Source organism: Ammospiza caudacuta, chromosome 1 (genome assembly GCF_027887145.1).
Source record: "Ammospiza caudacuta isolate bAmmCau1 chromosome 1, bAmmCau1.pri, whole genome shotgun sequence".
Classification (NCBI taxonomy): domain Eukaryota; kingdom Metazoa; phylum Chordata; class Aves; order Passeriformes; family Passerellidae; genus Ammospiza; species Ammospiza caudacuta.
The window spans coordinates 92,881,023-92,900,122 of record NC_080593.1 but is presented as its reverse complement, the minus strand read 5'-3'; the positions used below and the strand labels follow the sequence as shown (position 1 = coordinate 92,900,122).

The 19,100-nt window shown below is 36.3% G+C and overlaps 1 protein-coding gene across 1 annotated transcript in view; it reads right to left on the bottom strand.

Annotated features, from left to right (window-relative positions):
• GABBR2 (gamma-aminobutyric acid type B receptor subunit 2) overlaps positions 1-19,100 on the bottom strand; it is a 454,077-nt gene that overhangs the window by 227,746 nt on the left and 207,231 nt on the right. The window contains exons 4-7 of the mRNA XM_058809544.1: positions 13,020-13,121; positions 7,828-7,893; positions 2,289-2,480; positions 933-1,169 (exon numbers count right to left, since the gene is read on the bottom strand). Coding sequence (XP_058665527.1) covers positions 933-1,169; positions 2,289-2,480; positions 7,828-7,893; positions 13,020-13,121 — 597 coding nt within the window. The remainder of the gene's footprint in view (positions 1-932; positions 1,170-2,288; positions 2,481-7,827; positions 7,894-13,019; positions 13,122-19,100) is intronic.

The following is a 19,100-nucleotide window of genomic DNA, read 5'->3' as shown; positions in this document are numbered from 1 at the left end:
CTCTGTGCACCACTGAAACACACTTTTTTCAAACACTGTTTTCTTTATCTAGCCATATTGCAGACCAAGCATACTGCTCAACCAAGCATGCTCCAGCAGGCTCCTTGTTGCAGCTATTGCAAAATCCAAAGAACATTTTCCCCAAAATGGAGTCACTCATTTCTCTTGGTGAAGTCTGCACACTGCTGAACACACATGCACCACTAACTTCCAACTGATGTTGCCTCAGATACAATTAAGCAATTAAGAAGCTTTAAGACCACACTTCTAGTGCCTGTTTTACTCTGCTAAAAGCAGAAGAAAGTAAATAAATTAAAAAAAACAAAAACAAAAAAACCCTAAGGGTTTGGAATTGTAACTTGTAACCAGAATGAAGATACTATTGCATATGAGCAGTTCTTAAGTCAATGTGAGCATGCTTTGTACTTAACTGTGAAAAAATACAAATGATAAATAAATTTAAATCACAACTGAAACATGTTGCAAGAATATCTAGGATGTACAGCACTGGAGTTAGACACAGTGTACTATAGCTTATTTCCAAACCTAAATGATGGAGAGAAATATGTATTCTTAGTTCACATTCCAGCTACTCCTTAACTGCTAAAAAAATTTGCTTAAAAGGTCACTGCAGCTTGCAAAACTTGTAGTTCCCTTGAGATCACTGATTTGTTAATTCAGATGACATTCATGCTTAAAAATCTGATAACTGAGGAATTGTACAGTGTCATCCCTTGGCATCTGAAGACAGGTAATGAGCAAGACTGTCAAGGCATTAATTTTTAATATAAAGTAGAACTGGAAGCTCTGAAATAGAAGAAATAAACAACTCTGTTTCTTTTTCAAGAGTACTTAATATTTAATACTTGTATCAATTACTGACACAAAATCACAAGCCTCCTGCATCCCACAATTATCTGATGAGGACTTACCGTTACTCCAAAGAACCTGGTTTCATTCATAGCATTCAGAAAAATGTTGCCGAGTTTTTGATTTGAGTAGTTAAAATCTTCAATTTTTTGGTGCTTGTTGGTGGCATTCAGGTAATTCATTGCCCTCTGTAGAGTCCTGGCAATCACCCATATTCCATCATAGGCATAACCATGAAATTTGCTGGATTGCCCATCACCACGTCTAGCGTTGTATTCCTTTTCATACTGCTGTGGAGTCTGCAGAGGAGAGAAAATTCAGTTTTACCTCAATACTTAACTTTTTACAGAGTTGAATCTAAATCAAGACCTCAAATTTCACCCTTCAATTTAGAGATGTGCCTGACTAATACAGAAAAGGCCTCCAAAATAAAAATTATGAAAGAAAATAAAATTCAAGAAACATGTATTGCCTGGTTTAAAAACTGCTGGTGAGATTAGGAAGCAAAACTAAGAGACAGAGATAGTGAAAGCAGTTGTACTGCCTCACTGTATAAATGACAACTTGCTTTATTTTACTTTTGTACAAAAGGCTCCAGTTCAACCAAAACTATACACTGTGAGCCATAATACTGGAACAGGGAATAAGTCTCTATCCCTGCAAATTAGTGGTCTGATTACACTTTACAGGATAACACAAATCAAATAACCTTTATTTGAGCAACCGTTTGCTCAGTATGAAATTTTGAGTGGCAATTTTACAAGTTCACTATGCTCTGGATGGTGTGCCATCATATGATGAGCTACCCTTCAGTAAAGTTGCCTTTCATGCTCACTTAGCAAGGCATGAAAGGCAGATGAAAAAAAAGAAGAAAAGCAGCAAAATCAAGCATGTTTATTCATTGGTCAGAGTTAGTATGGATTTGTTCTATGATAAAATTTTATGTGCTTTATGGAAACACCATATATTTTTATATTTAAAACAAGCCTCACCTCCTGCCCCCTAGTTCTGAGAGACATAAATCACCATTCAAATTGGCCATTTGCAGAATAGGTTTAAATATAAGAGTTTCCTGTGTCTGTGCTTAACTATTTAACTTGAAGTGACACCGCACATGATACTAAAGACTGTAATTTAAACCTTAATGTACATTTAACTATAATGTTCAGACAGGGGAAAGAGGGCAGATTTGAAGCAAGCGACTTCATTGCTTTCTTACCCTGTAAAGAATTAGATTTGATTTTGAAATATTTTAAAATTGCTAAATAGTGGAAAGAAGTGAAACTAACTGTGATGACTTCCAGATCACTTGGTGGAAGAGCCCTTTAGCTTCACCTCCTTCCTTGGTGCTTTACTGTGCCAGCCCAGCAGTGAGACAATTGATGGTACAGTAAAATAGATAGAAGAAAAATACTAACCCTTCCTGATATAGTCTTATTCGTTTTTGAGCTGAGAGGCTCAAAATCCACTCCAATATAACCTTCCATGGCTGCAAGAAGATTTTTGCTGAGACACTGTGAAGAATTAATCCAGGCTTCCCACCAAAGATTTTCATACCACCCTGGAATAATCCACTGATATTTGCTGCCATACATCTCTTCATCATAAGCCTGCAAAAAAAAGAAAAACAGAAAATATAATGGACTTTTTAATAGAGGTATTGAACATAAAACCAACTTTTGGTTAACTTTTTTTTCATTATTAATGACATGACGGCATAATTGGAGTACACAACTATTTTAAACAATTTTAAATAATTATTTGCTAATAATGAAGACTTTTTTTGAAGACTCCTGACTTTAGAATTCAGGAAATGAGAATTTACTAAACCCTGTTTTTCTTTCAGGGGATCATTTCCTAAAAAACAGAAAAATGAAACTGTGTTCTAGAACTGAGGGAGTTAAAGAACAACACAAACAGAAGGCACAGCTTTCCCCAGAAAGTTCTTTATAACAGAACTATTACATGAGTGACAGAACTACCATGTTACCACATTTAAATTAAGTAATTATCACCCTTAAATCAATCTAAGGACTAGATTACCAAGAAAACTTGGATCATAGGCAGCATCGAATCACATGTGGCAAATATGAATTAGGTGACTGCTAAAATTAGACCACAGTAACATTAAATTAGCAGTTCCTTCTGAGGAGCATGAGTGAATAGTGAATTGATAGAGCAAAATCTTAATGATTTTTTTTTTCTCAGCAAGAACTTTCTTCATGTGAAATTCTGTATTTTTGTAATACTGAATACAGCCAACTGTAGTCCAAGGAACTGAGATTATAGTTAGCTCCTTTCAATACTTAAAAGATACATACTTACTTAGCAGATACAGGAAACAGAAATACTTTCTTAGTCAGGCACATATGCTGTTGTACCTAAAAGCTGATGTATTCTCAAATATTCTCTTTGATTGGGAAGAGTGTTTTAGGATAAAATTAGCAAATTTTATCTCAGATGTTTCTCTCACTGTCTTGCAACTAGATATTTTTCTTCTGACATTTCAGTCATACTCCATTTCAAAACTGCAGGTTTCATGCTTCTTTGGCTCCTAACACAAGCAATACTTGAGACAGAAAGCCTAAGATAAAAATTCTAATTTTTAGAAATACATACTGCAAGCTTAGAGCTCTTAACAGGAAAACTGCTTCTTTTTCACAAAAAGTATTACGGAAGGAGGAAATTATAAGAATGCAAACAGGACATATTAGTCATTCTGAAATAACCGTTTTGAAAAGTATCCCAAAGATCATACAAAAAGCCTATCAGAGAAATAAAGATCAATAACAGAATATATGAAATAGGAAAACCTCCTAAATATGTTAATACCCAAATTAAAAATGGGCTTCAAATCTGTGAAGTCTATTATAATGGTGCCAGCTCAGTTCATAACAGCATTGTGCACAAAGCAGATTTATTTGGCCCCTGGTTGCAGAAGCTTTTGTTCAGACAAAATCAAATTTCATGCCTTTGTATACAAAGCTGCCTGAAAGTCCTGTCTGAAACCTGGTGTCTCGCATCTCATATATTACTTATTCCACAATCCACATAAACACTTTGTCTTTTCTCTTGCTTGTTGATTTGCCCTTCCAAAATCATATCTGCTTCTGTCCTCCTACCCACCTGCACAGCTATGGAGACGCTGAATTCCAGGGCTACCTGCGAGGGAAACAGCAATTCCATCCTGCAGTACTCCCTTCTAAAAGAGTTTGCATTATACAGTTAGGTCATTCAAGACCTTTCAGTCACTCAGTGTTTTTTATCTGATAGTTTTCGAATCATGAGGATGCAAACTGACACAGAATAGTGCTTTTAGGGAAGGACAGTCTTATGTAGCTTCCCCTGCTCTATAGAGATTAAAGTATCAAATTGTGTATTGCCAGAAAATATTGGCTGTGAGCTATTCTGAAATTAGAGCTGCTGGAAATTTTCTGTTCGCATAAGCACTTGTACTGTTTCCTGCATAATCTGTGAATGCCCTGGAAAATGAGCTGAAAATTGAAAGTTTCAAAATAGCCAGAAATTTCATCCTAGAAACAAGGGATCATTCCCAACATGGTTGCCTGAAAGACTGGTTACACTTTCACATTTCTGCAACAATCTGGTTTAACAAAAGGCAAAACAAACACTTTAAGAGCTGTCAGCTCTTCCTTTGAGACATGGTGGAATGACAGGGCTTGAAGGGTAGTCTGGGAAAGGCAAAAGTAGGAAGAAAATCAGATCCTCTGAGGCTCAGCACCATGATCATGCAGTGATTTTTCTAGTGACAGCACAGCTGACAGTATTCAGACATTTCAGTGTTTGTGTCCCAGAAGACTTATTGCAAAATAGTGCGCTTTTTTTGCCACCATTTTCTCCCTGTTGATTCTGCTAAATGGAGATGATTTTGATGCTTAAAAGATGCAAGTACTTGAAACACATGGATCTTTCTTGTTTGAGTGCTCATCGATCAATACTTACAATTTTCAGTTTCTAAAGGGAAGATTTTTTGGCAAACGAGCAAGCTGAAGAAGGTTTGCACATGCTTTGTACCACCAGAACAGCATAAAGTAGTCATACATTTTCCTTAATCTTTCTCCCATGCCCTATGTAGAATGCAAAGCCCTGAGTTGCTGTCAAGCAGCCAGGAAACTGTCATGGACATTTTTTGCTCTTGTGAAACTGAATTTTTATTTTTTTCTTTTAAAGCATTTCATTCTTGTTTCAATCCATAAATAAATGCTTATTTACAACAAAGAGATTCATGCAATAGAGATTTCTTATGTGTAGCAAACAAATACTGGCAATTTGTTGATTGTTGAAGTACTAAGTTTTGACCAAAAGGCTCTAATTTCTATTCCAAGAAAACATCACATTCATCCCACAGAGGTGAAAATGAATTATAAAGCTAAGATTTCCCATAGAACTAAAATTGCTCACTGTTTTGACACTGGTGATAAATGAACAGCTAAACTTATTTAAATCCTTGCAGGAAAGACCTACCAAAGACTCACTTTGGCTTGAACCAGTCCTGTCCTGTTTTTAAAGTTTGCTACTGAATTTTACTATCTTTTAGTCCAATTTCTTGGTGTGGGTGTGGGTGTTGGTCTCTTCTTCCAAACAACAAGGAATAGGAAAAGCAGAAATGATCTGAAGTTGCAATAGAGGTGATTTAGATTCGATATTAAGAAAGACTTCTTCACTGAAAGGATTATCAGGGACCAGGGAAGAGGTTGAGTCACCATCACAGGAGGCATTCAAAGGATGTGCAGATGAGGCACTTAGGGACATTACTTAGTGGTGGACCTGGCAGTGCTGGATTAATAGCTGGACTTGACCATCTTAAAGGTCTTTTACAACCTAAATGGTTCTATGATCTTATATAAACTCCTATGGATGTCCTGAAGAAACCTCACAGAATAAGACTGCTGAATCCAGGCAGAAAAGAGAGGCAAACTTTAAAGGTTTTACCACCTGCATAAGTCATTACCACATTATATTTAGGATAAAACCACAATCAGGAAAAAAAATAAATCTTGCATTAGGGAAAAAGCATCTTCCTTTAACAAACTCAAAGCCTTTTTCTGACTGACATCAGCAACCTTGCAGAATATAACAAGGAATCACAAGTGAAATCTGTCTGAAGATACACCTGAAAAAGAAGAGTTAAAGAACTTGTAAAATATAAATTACTGTGCTCTTAGACATATATCTGTAGGAGTGCATGAGTCCACAATATATTTTATGAATAATAACAAGCTTTATGACATACTGTAGCGCATTAATATATAAATGACCTACTTTGAACTGCCCTCTCCTGCATGCAGTCTCCTGCTGAAACTCTCACATAAATACATTTAAATAAGCCTAAATACATGATATTTCAGATTTCTCCAGGGTCCAGAAAAAATCCACCTTATTATTTTTGACACTAATGTACTTTAGCAGCAGCCATCATGCTTTGAACCGCCGAGAGTTACACGCATTTCCCACGTTCACACCAAGCTGTGGCCAGCGCTTTGTGACAGAGACATCCTCTCCCTGGAACCCTTCATTTGACAGTGATGCACACTAAAGGACAGCCTGCCCCTCTAAGGAATTCTAAGAATTTCTTCGGTGGCCTCACATGAACATGGATTTGGAAGAGAATTCTAGAGAAATGCAACTAGAAGTTAAGGGCAACTAGAAATGAGGCCAATCTCTTGCTAATGTTGGATTGGAAGATAATTCTGACCAGGACCCCTCTGCTGGGGAAATGCAGCCCAACCCAAAGAGATCTGAGGAGGATCTGGGCTGCAGAAGTACCATTCTTTCTTCCAAGAATGAAAAAATAGGAGATTATCTCTGTCAATCCAATTTAAATGGCAGTACAAAAAGATCTCAAAATAAAGACCTATAAGAGATGAGAAGAATGAAAAATAAAGTAATGCATTCCATTTCCTTTTGGATGAAAACAGATTTTGTTCCTTCCAAATATATTCTACAATCTCCTTTCCAAATTTTGCCACCAACTGGGACAGCTGCTGAGTAAGAGCCAAAATGCATCTGAGACACATGTAGCAGTCAGATTTTGAACTTCTGCCTTCGCTTTCCTTCCAAGGATAGGTAACTGTCTCACTAAGTGAACGCTAAAAAAAAACCCTTGGAAATTTAGACACTGTCTTTATTGCTTTTCCATTATATTTACTGTGTTTTGTGATTAATCTAACTATTTAGACTGAGAACTCAATACTTAGGCCACTAAAATCTTTCTCTTTTGGATTTTTTTCAGGTTGGTGCAAGTATAGATCCACATTTTCATCCTGCTACTTTTAATTGCCACAACAGTGGATAAGTTTGCAGCACATTCACATAAACAAATGGTGAGGATAGGGAATATTATGTTTGCTAGTCTTACTGTTATGGTTAAAAAAACTTTATTTTTTATCAACTAATATTTGCTTTCATGTAATACAAGCAAAATTTACAGCAGTCAGATGGGAAGGACAACCGTACAATTAGCAACATTTTCAGCAGCAGAAATTATTAGTGTTGCTGAGTTAGGATGTATAGGAACTGGCTTGAATTTCTTATTTTTTAAAAGCAAAACATGGCAAGCCCATACACACAGACATTATCTCCAGAACACAGCTCTTGGACAAGACTGAAATCCTGCAGTTCTCTCTCTATCTGCTGCAGCATATGCAAGTATTTCCCTGGATCTGATGTGAAGAGAAATGCTCAAGTTTGATTTAGCACTTAATTCCACTACAGGAAAGTAATAAGAAGAAGCTAACCATGCAGTCTATGCCTAAATTTCACTGAAGACGAAGTACTTTATTGAAAGAGAAATGGAACTGCAGATGTGTAACCTCTCTTTAGGATATAAACCTTCACAGAGCTGAACTCCATGAAGAAATGTTTATACTCAAGTTACTTTTTCAACAAACACAGCACATTCTTTATTCTGATATGCAATTAAATGTATTTACTTACACAGCAGAAAACTTTCACAGCCATTTCCTCATTAAACTGGCCAAGGATTATCCGAACGTCATTGCCCTGCAGATGGAATAAAACATGGGGCAGTTAAACACAGTCACAGCTTCCAGATACCACTTTAATTGGCCATTCAGATCATGCAGGGAGTTAGCACAGATTACAGCTGCAGACAGAATTAATACAAAACTATTTCATCTTCTACAGTCCAAGAACTTGAAGAACCGCATAAGAAAACCAAAAAGCTGAGGTGTAGAAAATTTTATTAGTCTATAGTAGTAATGAGAGTAAAACTGATATTACAGTCAAATATTAGTATTCAATAACACTAAAATATCAAATATTCTTTTGCTTCTTTGTAATATTTCTTCTACAATTTTGCATATTAGAACCAGTTGAAGACATGAACTTATCACTGTCTGCGTGAAATAAAACTGTAAAATTAAGACATGAGATTTGTGAGATCAAATGCCTTGATATTTCGCCTGCTTTAGTAATTTTTAAAAGCTTTACACATACAATACCTTCTCTACAGTAACTACAACCCATTGTCAACTCCCTCTCTACTACCTCCTACCTCCACACATTAAAAAAAATCATCACAGTTTAAGAACCTATGACTGAAGTCCAAAGACAATTTTACTTTCATACTTAGAAACATATTAAGAGAGTCTTCCTAAATATAGGAACACATGCAGGAAAATGTTACTCCAGGAACAGGACTAACCTCTCCCTAACATGAAAAATTACTTCTAATATCCATAAAACACACTTTTATGGCTTCACATTACTTTTTCTTTCACACAATGGCAGAGTTCTCTGTAAAAGCTCGAGCAAATCAAATTTTTCATTTCTTTCATATAAGACCTGTTTAGAATTACTAATAACTCTTTCCCTCTCCAAGGAAAAAAGAAACACATGTTTCAGCATGATTTTCAGTGGCAAAAAACATTTCAGTTTTAATTAAATCAATTTGTCAAAGATTTTTAGCTCAGATAATTTCACTGTTTATTTCTTGTTCAGCAGAAAAAATTATGATGGACAGTGCAGTAAGATATTAGAATGCCTCTGTAATTAAATGCATGAAAACAGTATCACTCTTAGCACGGTTTAAATCAGAAAAAATGTGATGTGCTTTGCTCATTCTGAACCTGTGCATTTTCAGTAAGCCTGCTCCTCTTCATTTTTATATTTAGCTGCAGACTGATAAAGTAATGTAAATCTTTTTCAAGTGGATTAGATTCTTTATAAACAAATCTAACAAGGTTACATGAAACTAAACAAACAAATTATACAAATTACAGCAACAGTATTACAGTTTGTGTAAGGTCAATAAATAGATTTAGGAATTATGCGCAAAAAAACCCTCACCTCATCTACTATTTCTTTTTTTCACATTTTAAAAATAATTTAGTTATTCTTGGAACCTCAGCTCTGAGTCACTTGACTGCTCTGAACATAAAAATGCAGACTTAATATTTGAAAAAAAGAGAAGCAGAGTTTGATTAAAAATAAATGGCGCAGCACCTAATAATTAAACTTAAAATTGAAGAAATTCCTTTCCATTTTATAACATGATGAGAACCAATTAAAAGAGCAAACAAACAAACAAAATATGTAAACCGTGTGGCTTCATAAATAATAATCCCAGAGTGCACATGCAGCAATGCTGCCCACTGGCTGTGTGACAACACTCAGACTGAAGTCATAGTGTCTGGGCTGTGTGGTTTCACACCTTAAGACATTGCTTCCACCTGGTTATCACATAATTTGGTATGCCATCATTAATTTTGTGTCAGAACACATATAATTTAGGAGCTAATTTAGGAAAGTCTGTACAACAGCTCTTCCTCTTTCATGCATAGCATCTTCCTCTGCACACACACTCCTCAGCCTGCCTCTTCCTCCTGAACTCCACTTTTTGCCTTCCCTTCCACATTTTCCCCAATTTTTTTCTCAAAGAATGGCATTCAATATTGCAAATCAGCCTGGATCCATTGGATGCCAGGCTTGGGTCTGCTGACTCCATCTCACATAAGAGACACAGAAGCTTCAAATTCATGCAATTGCACATAGCTCACGTCCCTTGCAGAGGTTTTATCTGCACGGACAAGGAAGTCTGCACCAAAGTGTGTCAGAGCTGGGTTCATGTCAGTGCTCATGGGTCAAAGTCCACATTACAGACTCATGCTAAGACATACATCAGATGCCTGCTGGGCATGACTTCTTTACCCCTTCATTCATACTGTTAACTGACTACAAGCCAGCATGATTTCCTTGCAAGGATATACTATTCCTTTACTCAAGCCCTTGCAGAATGATGCAAGTTAACACAGTGGAACTTCCTCATAGGGATCAAAGAAATCATCCCCTGGATCCCAGCAAGTGCCAAGTCTCTTATTCAGAGAGCTGTAAATTGCTTGCATAGAGCTAAAGCATATTTGACAGAAGAGGTTTTAATTCATGGAACTAGGCAGGTGATCTACAAGATGATTAAAAACATCCCAGGGGGAAGGCAACTCCCAAAACTGCACTTACATAAAAAGACCAATGTTTAGACTGTTTGCCAGATGGTGAGCTGTCATATTTACTCTTCCTAGAGATTACAGTAGCAATATCAACATTTAAGCTTTGCCCCTCAGTAAGAAATACATATGTTCCCATATGGACTGAAGTTCAAACAAGAAAATGAAGAACAGTTACATTTCATTTACCCACAGTTGCGGCAAACCTTGCATAAAAACATGTTTTATAAATTAAGACTATAGCACAGCCTCAAAAATAATGTCCTGGTGAGGATATTATTTGGCTAATAATTTAAAAATGCCTTGGTAGCACCAGGAGCTAAGTATTATAAACCCTGAAGAGAGTGAGGATCAACACACCTAAGATGCTCTGCTGAGGGATGAAGAACAACTTGTCTCCTTCAGTGCCATTTCTAACAGCCTCAGACACGAGACACCCTTTAGCCTTTTCAGAGTTTTTGAGTGATGCACATTATGCTGAAATAGGCAGCTTTTTTTTTTCAGCCTTCAGAGCTTCCCTTCTTTGATCAGATTTTAATCTGCCTCATTTCTAATGAATAACACCACAATGTTGTATTATACAGCTTTTCAGAGAAGGATTGCTACAATATCTCATCTGCCAGGAAAAGTCAATGCCTTGGCAGGCTCTTTATAAGATACCTAAATTGAATAGCTCAGACACTCTGTCTTATCCTTTACCACATATCTGACAGTCAAGAGGTGATCAATAAATCTACAAATCCTGAGTAACTTTGACAAAAGAGGTAGCCACTCTTTCTGCCTTCTAAATGCTTGGATGTCCACTTGAAGAGCTAGAGATAAGCCTCTGACCTTAGCTACGGAATCACTGATGGTGAAGGTGAACCAGAGGACACCAATTCCCACCATATCATGATGCTAATTCTTCTGTCCTACATGCAAGACACAAAAAAGTTGGAAGTAGAAATATTATTGCTCTTGCAACTTGTATGTGCATTCTTAGAATTTTCAAGCATTTACATGGATGTAAAAATCCATCCCTTTCTCTGAACACAAAAATTAGTTTTAAAGATATCCTTAAGCTTAAATTTACCTTTTAACTGTGCAGTCAATGCAGTAGAAACTAAGCTGTTACCAAGATAAATATAAAATATAAAGGTATATTTCTTCAAATCCTGCCAGATTTTACTATTTTCCATTCCCTAATCATAAATTTCATTAATTTAAATGTGTTTGCAAAAATAAAATGTATTTCAGGTAAGCAGATACCGGTTTACTTTAGATATGAGGTTTGTATGTTGAAGAAAGGAATTAACATGATTAGAATTGTTTAGCTAAATTTTGTTTCAAACATGCACCTAAGGACAACTAACCTTATCTTTCTGTCAAGAGCAAGCAATATTCTGGATAATTGCTTATTTATTATTTTATTAACTTGTTTTGAAGAAGAAATCAAGAGATAACAAATATACTGTAAGTTCAGTCATCTGGAATTCCCTGCAAAACAACACAGCATGTTGTTGATGCAGAGGACAGCTAGGATTCCATTGCTTCTTCTGACTTCCAGCCTAAAGATGCATGCTTAATATGCATTTTTTTTCCTTGTTACTACACCATTCCTAGTCAAAAATACAGACTTTACTGTAACACCTACTGGAGTCTCTTCAACCCAGACAGGTTTCCAGACAGAAAAAGCAAACTCTCTTAGACTGGACAGACACAAATGGCTTTCCGCAAACACAAACTTTACTTATTAATACTTTAAATGCTCAGGCTTACATCTCTAGATTGTGAAAATAATAAGTCCACTTAGCTTATCATGCTCCAGAACCTTTCCAGCTTCAGTAGTGGTCTAGCCTTACACAGTTCAATATTGCATTAATGTCATTTTAAAAATAGATTTAGTTTATTAAGGTTTTTTTGTAACCTGTTTTACACTATTTAAGCATTTGCCGGATTGTGGTTTTGGTTGTGGGTCATATGCACTTGATGCCAGAAACAATTTGATCTTCGCCATTTAAAAGTGCTTTCTCCTGCTGTTCAATCATTTTTTTCATGTTCCTGTGCAGTTTAATATTAATCTCTCCTGTGTCTAGTTTATTGCTGGTTGTACTGCATGGTAAGGCTAAAATATAGTTTTAATTTTATGAGATGCCAGAAGTCTAATAAATCAGTATAATAAGAGAAGGATGGGAAATGATTCTGCTACCAATTTTTTTTTCTTCTTTTTTCCTTATGATTCATTTGAAATCATGCAGATGATGTAAGCAAAGAATTCAATTTAAAATGTATAATGAAGCTAATGGAAAGAGGCTCAATATTCTTTCTACATGATAATTTACCTTAAAAGGGTTCTGGTTCCAAACCTCAAAAGTTTTCACATGTATACATCATATGTATACATCAACTATGACTGGGGCTTTAACTGCAAATATTAAGTCAGCAACAACTTCCTTTGTTTAGTATCGCTATCAGGAACTATTAAAAATATTTACTATACACATAGACCTTCATTGACTTAAGAAGGACTTAGGCCCTCACAATGCCATTTTTTGATAATATTATGCAACAGAATGCAGTAATACATGACTCTAACACAAATTTTATTTCCTTACACAAATTTCATTCCTTCATAGAAAAAAAACCATTACCACTTTCTCTTTTTCATCAAACAGCAGCACATACCTTAAGCTTCTTTACACTTGTGCAGGGATCATCGGAAAAACTCTCAGTATCTGAAATCTCGATGTCTTTGCCATCAAGGACGCCAGTCAGATTATTCCTCACCTGTCACAAGTTGAGAAAAAGGCAAACTAGTGAACTGAGAGCCAGTGAGAAGGAAGCAGATGGACTGCATTTATACCTGCAATGACAAGCAATGATCTTGACAATGATATATGCACCCACACAGTTTTTCCATTTCACCTAAAATGCGATCAAGGAGCTATTCCCCTATGACCACAATCTGCTGTCAATGGCTGCACCACGTAAAGGACTTTACTATGAGTGGCAAAAAAAGTTCACACACAGTCACACTGAGCTCCCACTTTGTGTCATTGGGTGGACAATTCTTTTGTGTTTCCAGGGCTGTTAGGACCAAAAACTGTGTTGTAGCCAAAGTGATGCATGAGAGAGTATAAAGGGAAAAGGCCCATCAAGGGAACTCCTATACATTCTCAAGTCCCTATTTCAGCTGGTCCTAGCATGAATCAGCACAGCTTAGCTTACATCATTTAGGGGTTGATAAGGCCTAATAAACTTCTCTGTGGCCTACCCCTCTCTTAGACCACTCATCACACCATGGAGCAGCAAGAGGTATAGTTGGCTTGAAGGTGGCACATGCCACTAGGTATTAGCAGATTTTTTCACCTGTTTAATAGTGGCAAGACTGTCCTCTTTGAGCTGCCTAATATCACAAAGAAGCCAGACAACATTCAAAGTAATCTAGCTTTCCAATTATGTCTTTTTGCCATATAACTACTTCAAGGTTTTCTGTCTTAATTGCTGCTGGTTTTCCTCCAGCCCACGACTCCAAAACCAGTTTCACATTACTATTCCTAATAGATAAGCAAAAATAATTTTAGTCTGTAACATGATTACGGACTGAAATGAAGAGAGTGGCACACCAATTTTAAGTTATTAGAATTATGATCACATCAATTGCAGTGATTGTCTATTTAATTTGTTTGTAATAGCAGAAATAGGAGAAACAAATCCGTGTAAAACAGGTATCCCACATGCAAACACAGAAGAAAGAGGATGGAAACTACGTGATATTACAGGAGAATTTAGAAGCCTGTGTATCATATGCAGATACTTTCTGATGACCCTCGTATGGGTCATTTCCTGACAATCATCATTACACCAGCTGCCTTAATTACTTCTTTCATGGTCTTTATGTCATCTTATCCCCTTTAGTCATGATTTAAAATTACTAAGACACATTTTTTTACTTTATAATCTTTTTCAATGATTAGAGCAAATGGACATATAAGTAACTTTTTATTAAAAATTGTTTTATCAAGCAAGGCAGAATGGTCAGCCTTCCAAGATTTGTTACATCCTTTATCCTTCTGTGATGTTATCAGTTTTTAAACTCATTCTGTGAAAATGTGTTCACAGAAAGTGATCAGTAGTGACTTCTTTTTCTGCTTCTATACTAGTAAAACGGAATTATTGTTATTTTTCAGTGATGCCATTAACTGCCCCTTACAACTCAGGTTTTTTTTGATACAAAGAAAAAATTGGTTTTTAAAAGAAAAAAAACAACAAAACATCAGTGATAACAAAAGAAAACAGACCTCTCTTGATCATAGTTTAGCTAATGTCCAAAATCCTTCTACCTACTGTAAGAAAACACTAGAACTATCATTTGCTACTGACAAAAAGTAGCATTTTCCTTACTTAGCATCAATGTAATTTCCAAAGGAATACAACTTGTCATATGCTTCTATGCAATACTGTCCGACTTTCTCCTGTATGAGAACAATTTTTTAGTTTCACACTTGCTTTTCTGATATTTTCTGACCAATTCTAGTCAGTCTTTTAATCAAAGAAAGACTAGATTAAGATGATTTAGCTAAACTGATCGGAAAACAGCTGATTTACCAAATACTGTCTAGTCAAATTAGATCATTATTAACATAAGAACAATGACAAAAACAACATATTAAATATTATTAGTACTTATGGATAGGCTTCAGTGGTGGGCATAAGGCTGATGATTATAAAAATTATACTTCAGGCTGTATACGGACTTGTTGGCATTCCATCCCTTTAGAACTTTGCACTTGAGGAATTAAATTGTGTATGTTTGTGGTTATTTCTGAGCAGTGCTTATTTAAATTCAGCCATTGAGAAATTTCTTTGACATCTCCCCTGGCTCATCTGCTAGAAACAAAGTATCTGTGGCTTTCAGAGTTCCTAAGCCTTTCAGGTATCTACTGATTAATCTCCCAAAAACACACCTTACTAGATTTTGTGCCAAAGAAGTTAAAAACCTTTTCCCTTTACTGCTTCAAGCAGATATTTGCTGTTTTCCAGATGCATCTGTTGTGGAGATTTTGCCAAAAGAAATTCTTTCCCATTATCCAATCAAGACAGCAGCTTTGCAGAATTTACAAGTTAGCAGCTTTGTAAGAATTTACAAGTTTTTTCTAAAAATGATGTTTCCCTTTCAATGCTCTGACCTATGTCTGACATGTCATGTTGTGTCCCTGGTCTGGGAGTATTTTTACCATATTTTTCAGTTTTTACTTCCTATTTCCATACTTTTTTTCCCACCAACCCAGGGTTCTTTTCTTCCCTTATAAATACTTTAAATACATAACAGAATGGAAACTTGTGGTTTTCCTTCTACAGAGGTTCTTGACTTCTTTGAGATAAATTTAACTACAGAATCTTCTGATTTGGATTTAGGTACAAAGTCAGTCACCTCCATTTCTAGAGCTGCCAATCCTGATGCAAACATTCCTATTTTGGATGAAATTTGTGAAACTGAGGATACAAAATGCTGCATGTTTTGTTTTAGCAGATGCTTGCAATCCTGGAAAGCGTCACCAGCAGTTTCAGTTCAAGCAGTTTCAGCACTCAGCAGCAATCGTTTCATTCCACCAACCCCAAGTAAGGAGAACTGTAAACTACTGTACTTCTGGTTTTTGTTGTGTAAATAGGATAATTTCCACTTTCAGAAACTGCTGTAAGAAAGTGGTAACAAAACTGCATTAATTTTTTATGGGGATCCACAGTTGCTAAGGAAATTTTGCACCAACTAAAACACAGAAGCCATCTAATTCCACGGGGTTTTAGACTCTTGTTAACAATTTAATGAAGGCTGTATTTCTATGTCTGTTTATATCAACTTTAAATACTTTAAAGACAGCAATATTTCATTTTCCCAAAACAGGAACTACCAGCCCTGGTCACTGATAAACCTGAAAATTTTCACAAACCAGTGAAAGAAACTTTTGCACTGTTGTGCCTACAAAGCTAGATGAAAGCAGTATTTCACCATACTACATATTTAATCTGTGTGATCAACTGCAAAAATTACTGGGGTAAAAATATGTTTATCCAGGGGCAAGTTCCAAAAAATGAAGGGTTTGTAAGGGATGCTTTTGCAGGAAGAAAAGGATGTCCCTTTTGCTTTAGGCAAAAGTGAAGATGGGATGCAAGAGATGGTTTTTTTCTCTCTCATTCTGCCAGAGCTGCCCTTTGATTCAGCTCCTATGACTGAAATAAAGGTTTTAAAGTTTGCTACCAAGTCAGGCTGTATAATTTCTTGTGAAGTGGATGGCAGCAATACTTGCCTACCTCATAGCTCTTGTATCAAATTTAGTGATGTTTGAGAGGTGAACAACAAAGTCCCTCACCCTGCACCTGTGAAAGAAGAAATACAGGGATTTTGAGGAATAATGAACTTGCACTGCAAAGGCAGAAATTTTAAATTCTTTAATCTTTATCAAACTGAGAGAGTAGATAGAAAAAATAACTGGGATGTAAAACATGGTGAGTCTAGAAGAAATGAAATTTCAACATACTTGTGGTCTGTACCAGAAAGAATGGATGTAGCTTTAAGAAAAGGAAGAAAACGTTGGGGAGCATCATGGTCTGGCAGTCTAAGGAAGTGGGGCACAACTGCACAGTCCCTGGGCCAGGGACCTCACCAGCCAGCAACCCAGCAAGGCGAGCAGGACAGTCTTGGAGGGAACAGCCACTTTCAGCCAGGAGGTGACACCTCCATGCAAGTCCATGGGAATAAGGCAGGTCCAGTGCAAAGATGAGAAACTGATCCTCAAGTCTGGAGCAGGTTTGGTAAAGATAACCAGGGTCAGACAGAACCCATGGCTGCTGGGCAGGTCCATAGCAAAATGACAAGACTGGGAACAAGCTTACAGGGTCCCTGCCAGGCATAGCTGTGATGGAGAGAATGAGAAACCAGCACCCCACAGCATCACGGGGGCATGGACTGATGGCACTGAGTTCAGCTGAAATGGGGTCAGGGATGGGAAAGGGTCGGGGGAGCACAGCCCTCCGGGGCTACTCAGGGGCAGAAAGAGTTTTTGGTGCTCTCAGAGCCCCAACACTGAAGTTTGGTTGTTTTTCACTTCCTACATGAACTCTGTGTGATGATTCTCTGCGTACAATACATAAATGACCTTGTCCCTCACAAGGATATGAATGTTGTACATAAAGGGATTTTATTTCAGGTGAGATGAGATTGCTCACTTCAGATACATTATGAGTGCAAGCACCTTGTGACCTGTAGTAAATAGTTAGCATCCATTTGACCACAGTATTTCATTTTTTTGCAAGCCAATTTTATCTGTTTTTTCTGAGGAAAACAGTAAAGAAAGGTGATATTTCTCATGAACTGTCAATCAAGTTATGCTAATGTGCATTTAGGGGTCTCCACTGACCAACATTTCAAACTGTTTCAAATTATACATTTAAAGGCACAGTTCACTCAGTTAATCCTAACTCTACCAGTAATAAAATTAATTTAATGATTTTTAGATTAATCATACTACTTTGCTTTCAACAGATATTTTCAATGACCTTTTGGTTCACTAAAGCTGCATGTAAGTACAGCAAGCTAAATCCTTGTTGTTCAGGGCAGTCTAATCCCACCAGATGTTGATCATAAGAGATGCCTAACAAATGAGAACTGGTCAGACCAGATGGATTACACAGTCAGATATTTTACTAAGATTTCCTGTTGTCCAGAATATACAGTTCACTACAAAATGTTATTCCATAGGAGTTTCAGTATAGACATATTTTTATATATGTACAAAACAAATGCTTGAATTATAAGAAAAAGTTTCCTCATTACATGGACAAAATGTAAATTATGAGTAATTGCATAGGACAGATTACAATTTTTGGGATTAGTATAGATAGAGGTCTCACTATACAATGTGTTACAAGCAAACATAATTATCCCTATTTCCATTCCAATGGAACACATTACTCACATTTAGAGGCTTAGTAGCATTACGTGAAAACTTACATCCAAAAAATAGAAACTGCAGAGATACTCTTTCATTGATATACACATCATCTGGGACTACAAAAATGAAACAGGTGGTAGAACCTTATTTGAAGCAGAGAAACAACGCAAAAATAAAAGATGAAGCAAAACTACACCAAAATGAAACAGTAAAATATTGTTTTGGCTAATAGGAAAGAGTTTCATTTAGAGGAAAATTAAAAAACTAAATATGTTCTATTGTGTAAAGGAGAAACAAAATCAGAACTGCATTGGATTTCCATTTCTGTTCAAAAGAAATCAGGTATTTTATAAAAGTACCATGTTTATGGTTTTCATTGTGACAGGAAGGGTAGAAGGAACCCCAGAATATTGGATTTTTATTTGGGCAAGCTGCCACAGTACGGGTTTTCACAAAAATATTACTCTTTTCATTGAAGTAGGATGTTAGTAGCTGGGTCTAACCTGAAAACTAATGCAGTCAATATTAGTCTTGCCTACAAGAAGCAACCATGTGTTTCACACTGGAGTAAGAATAACACTGCTAATGATATTTTTGTTGTATTTGTACTATAATTACACATTCCAGTTAAAAATGGTAACTATCCTCCTCTCTGCCTGGAATGGCAGTATGGTAAATGTGGTTTCACATAAAACCTACATATGTGTGACTATCACACATATGATAGTCAATGTGTGATAGTCACACATATGTAGGTTTTATGTGAAACAGATCATACCTATTTAAAAACAAACCTCTATGAAGTCACCTACAA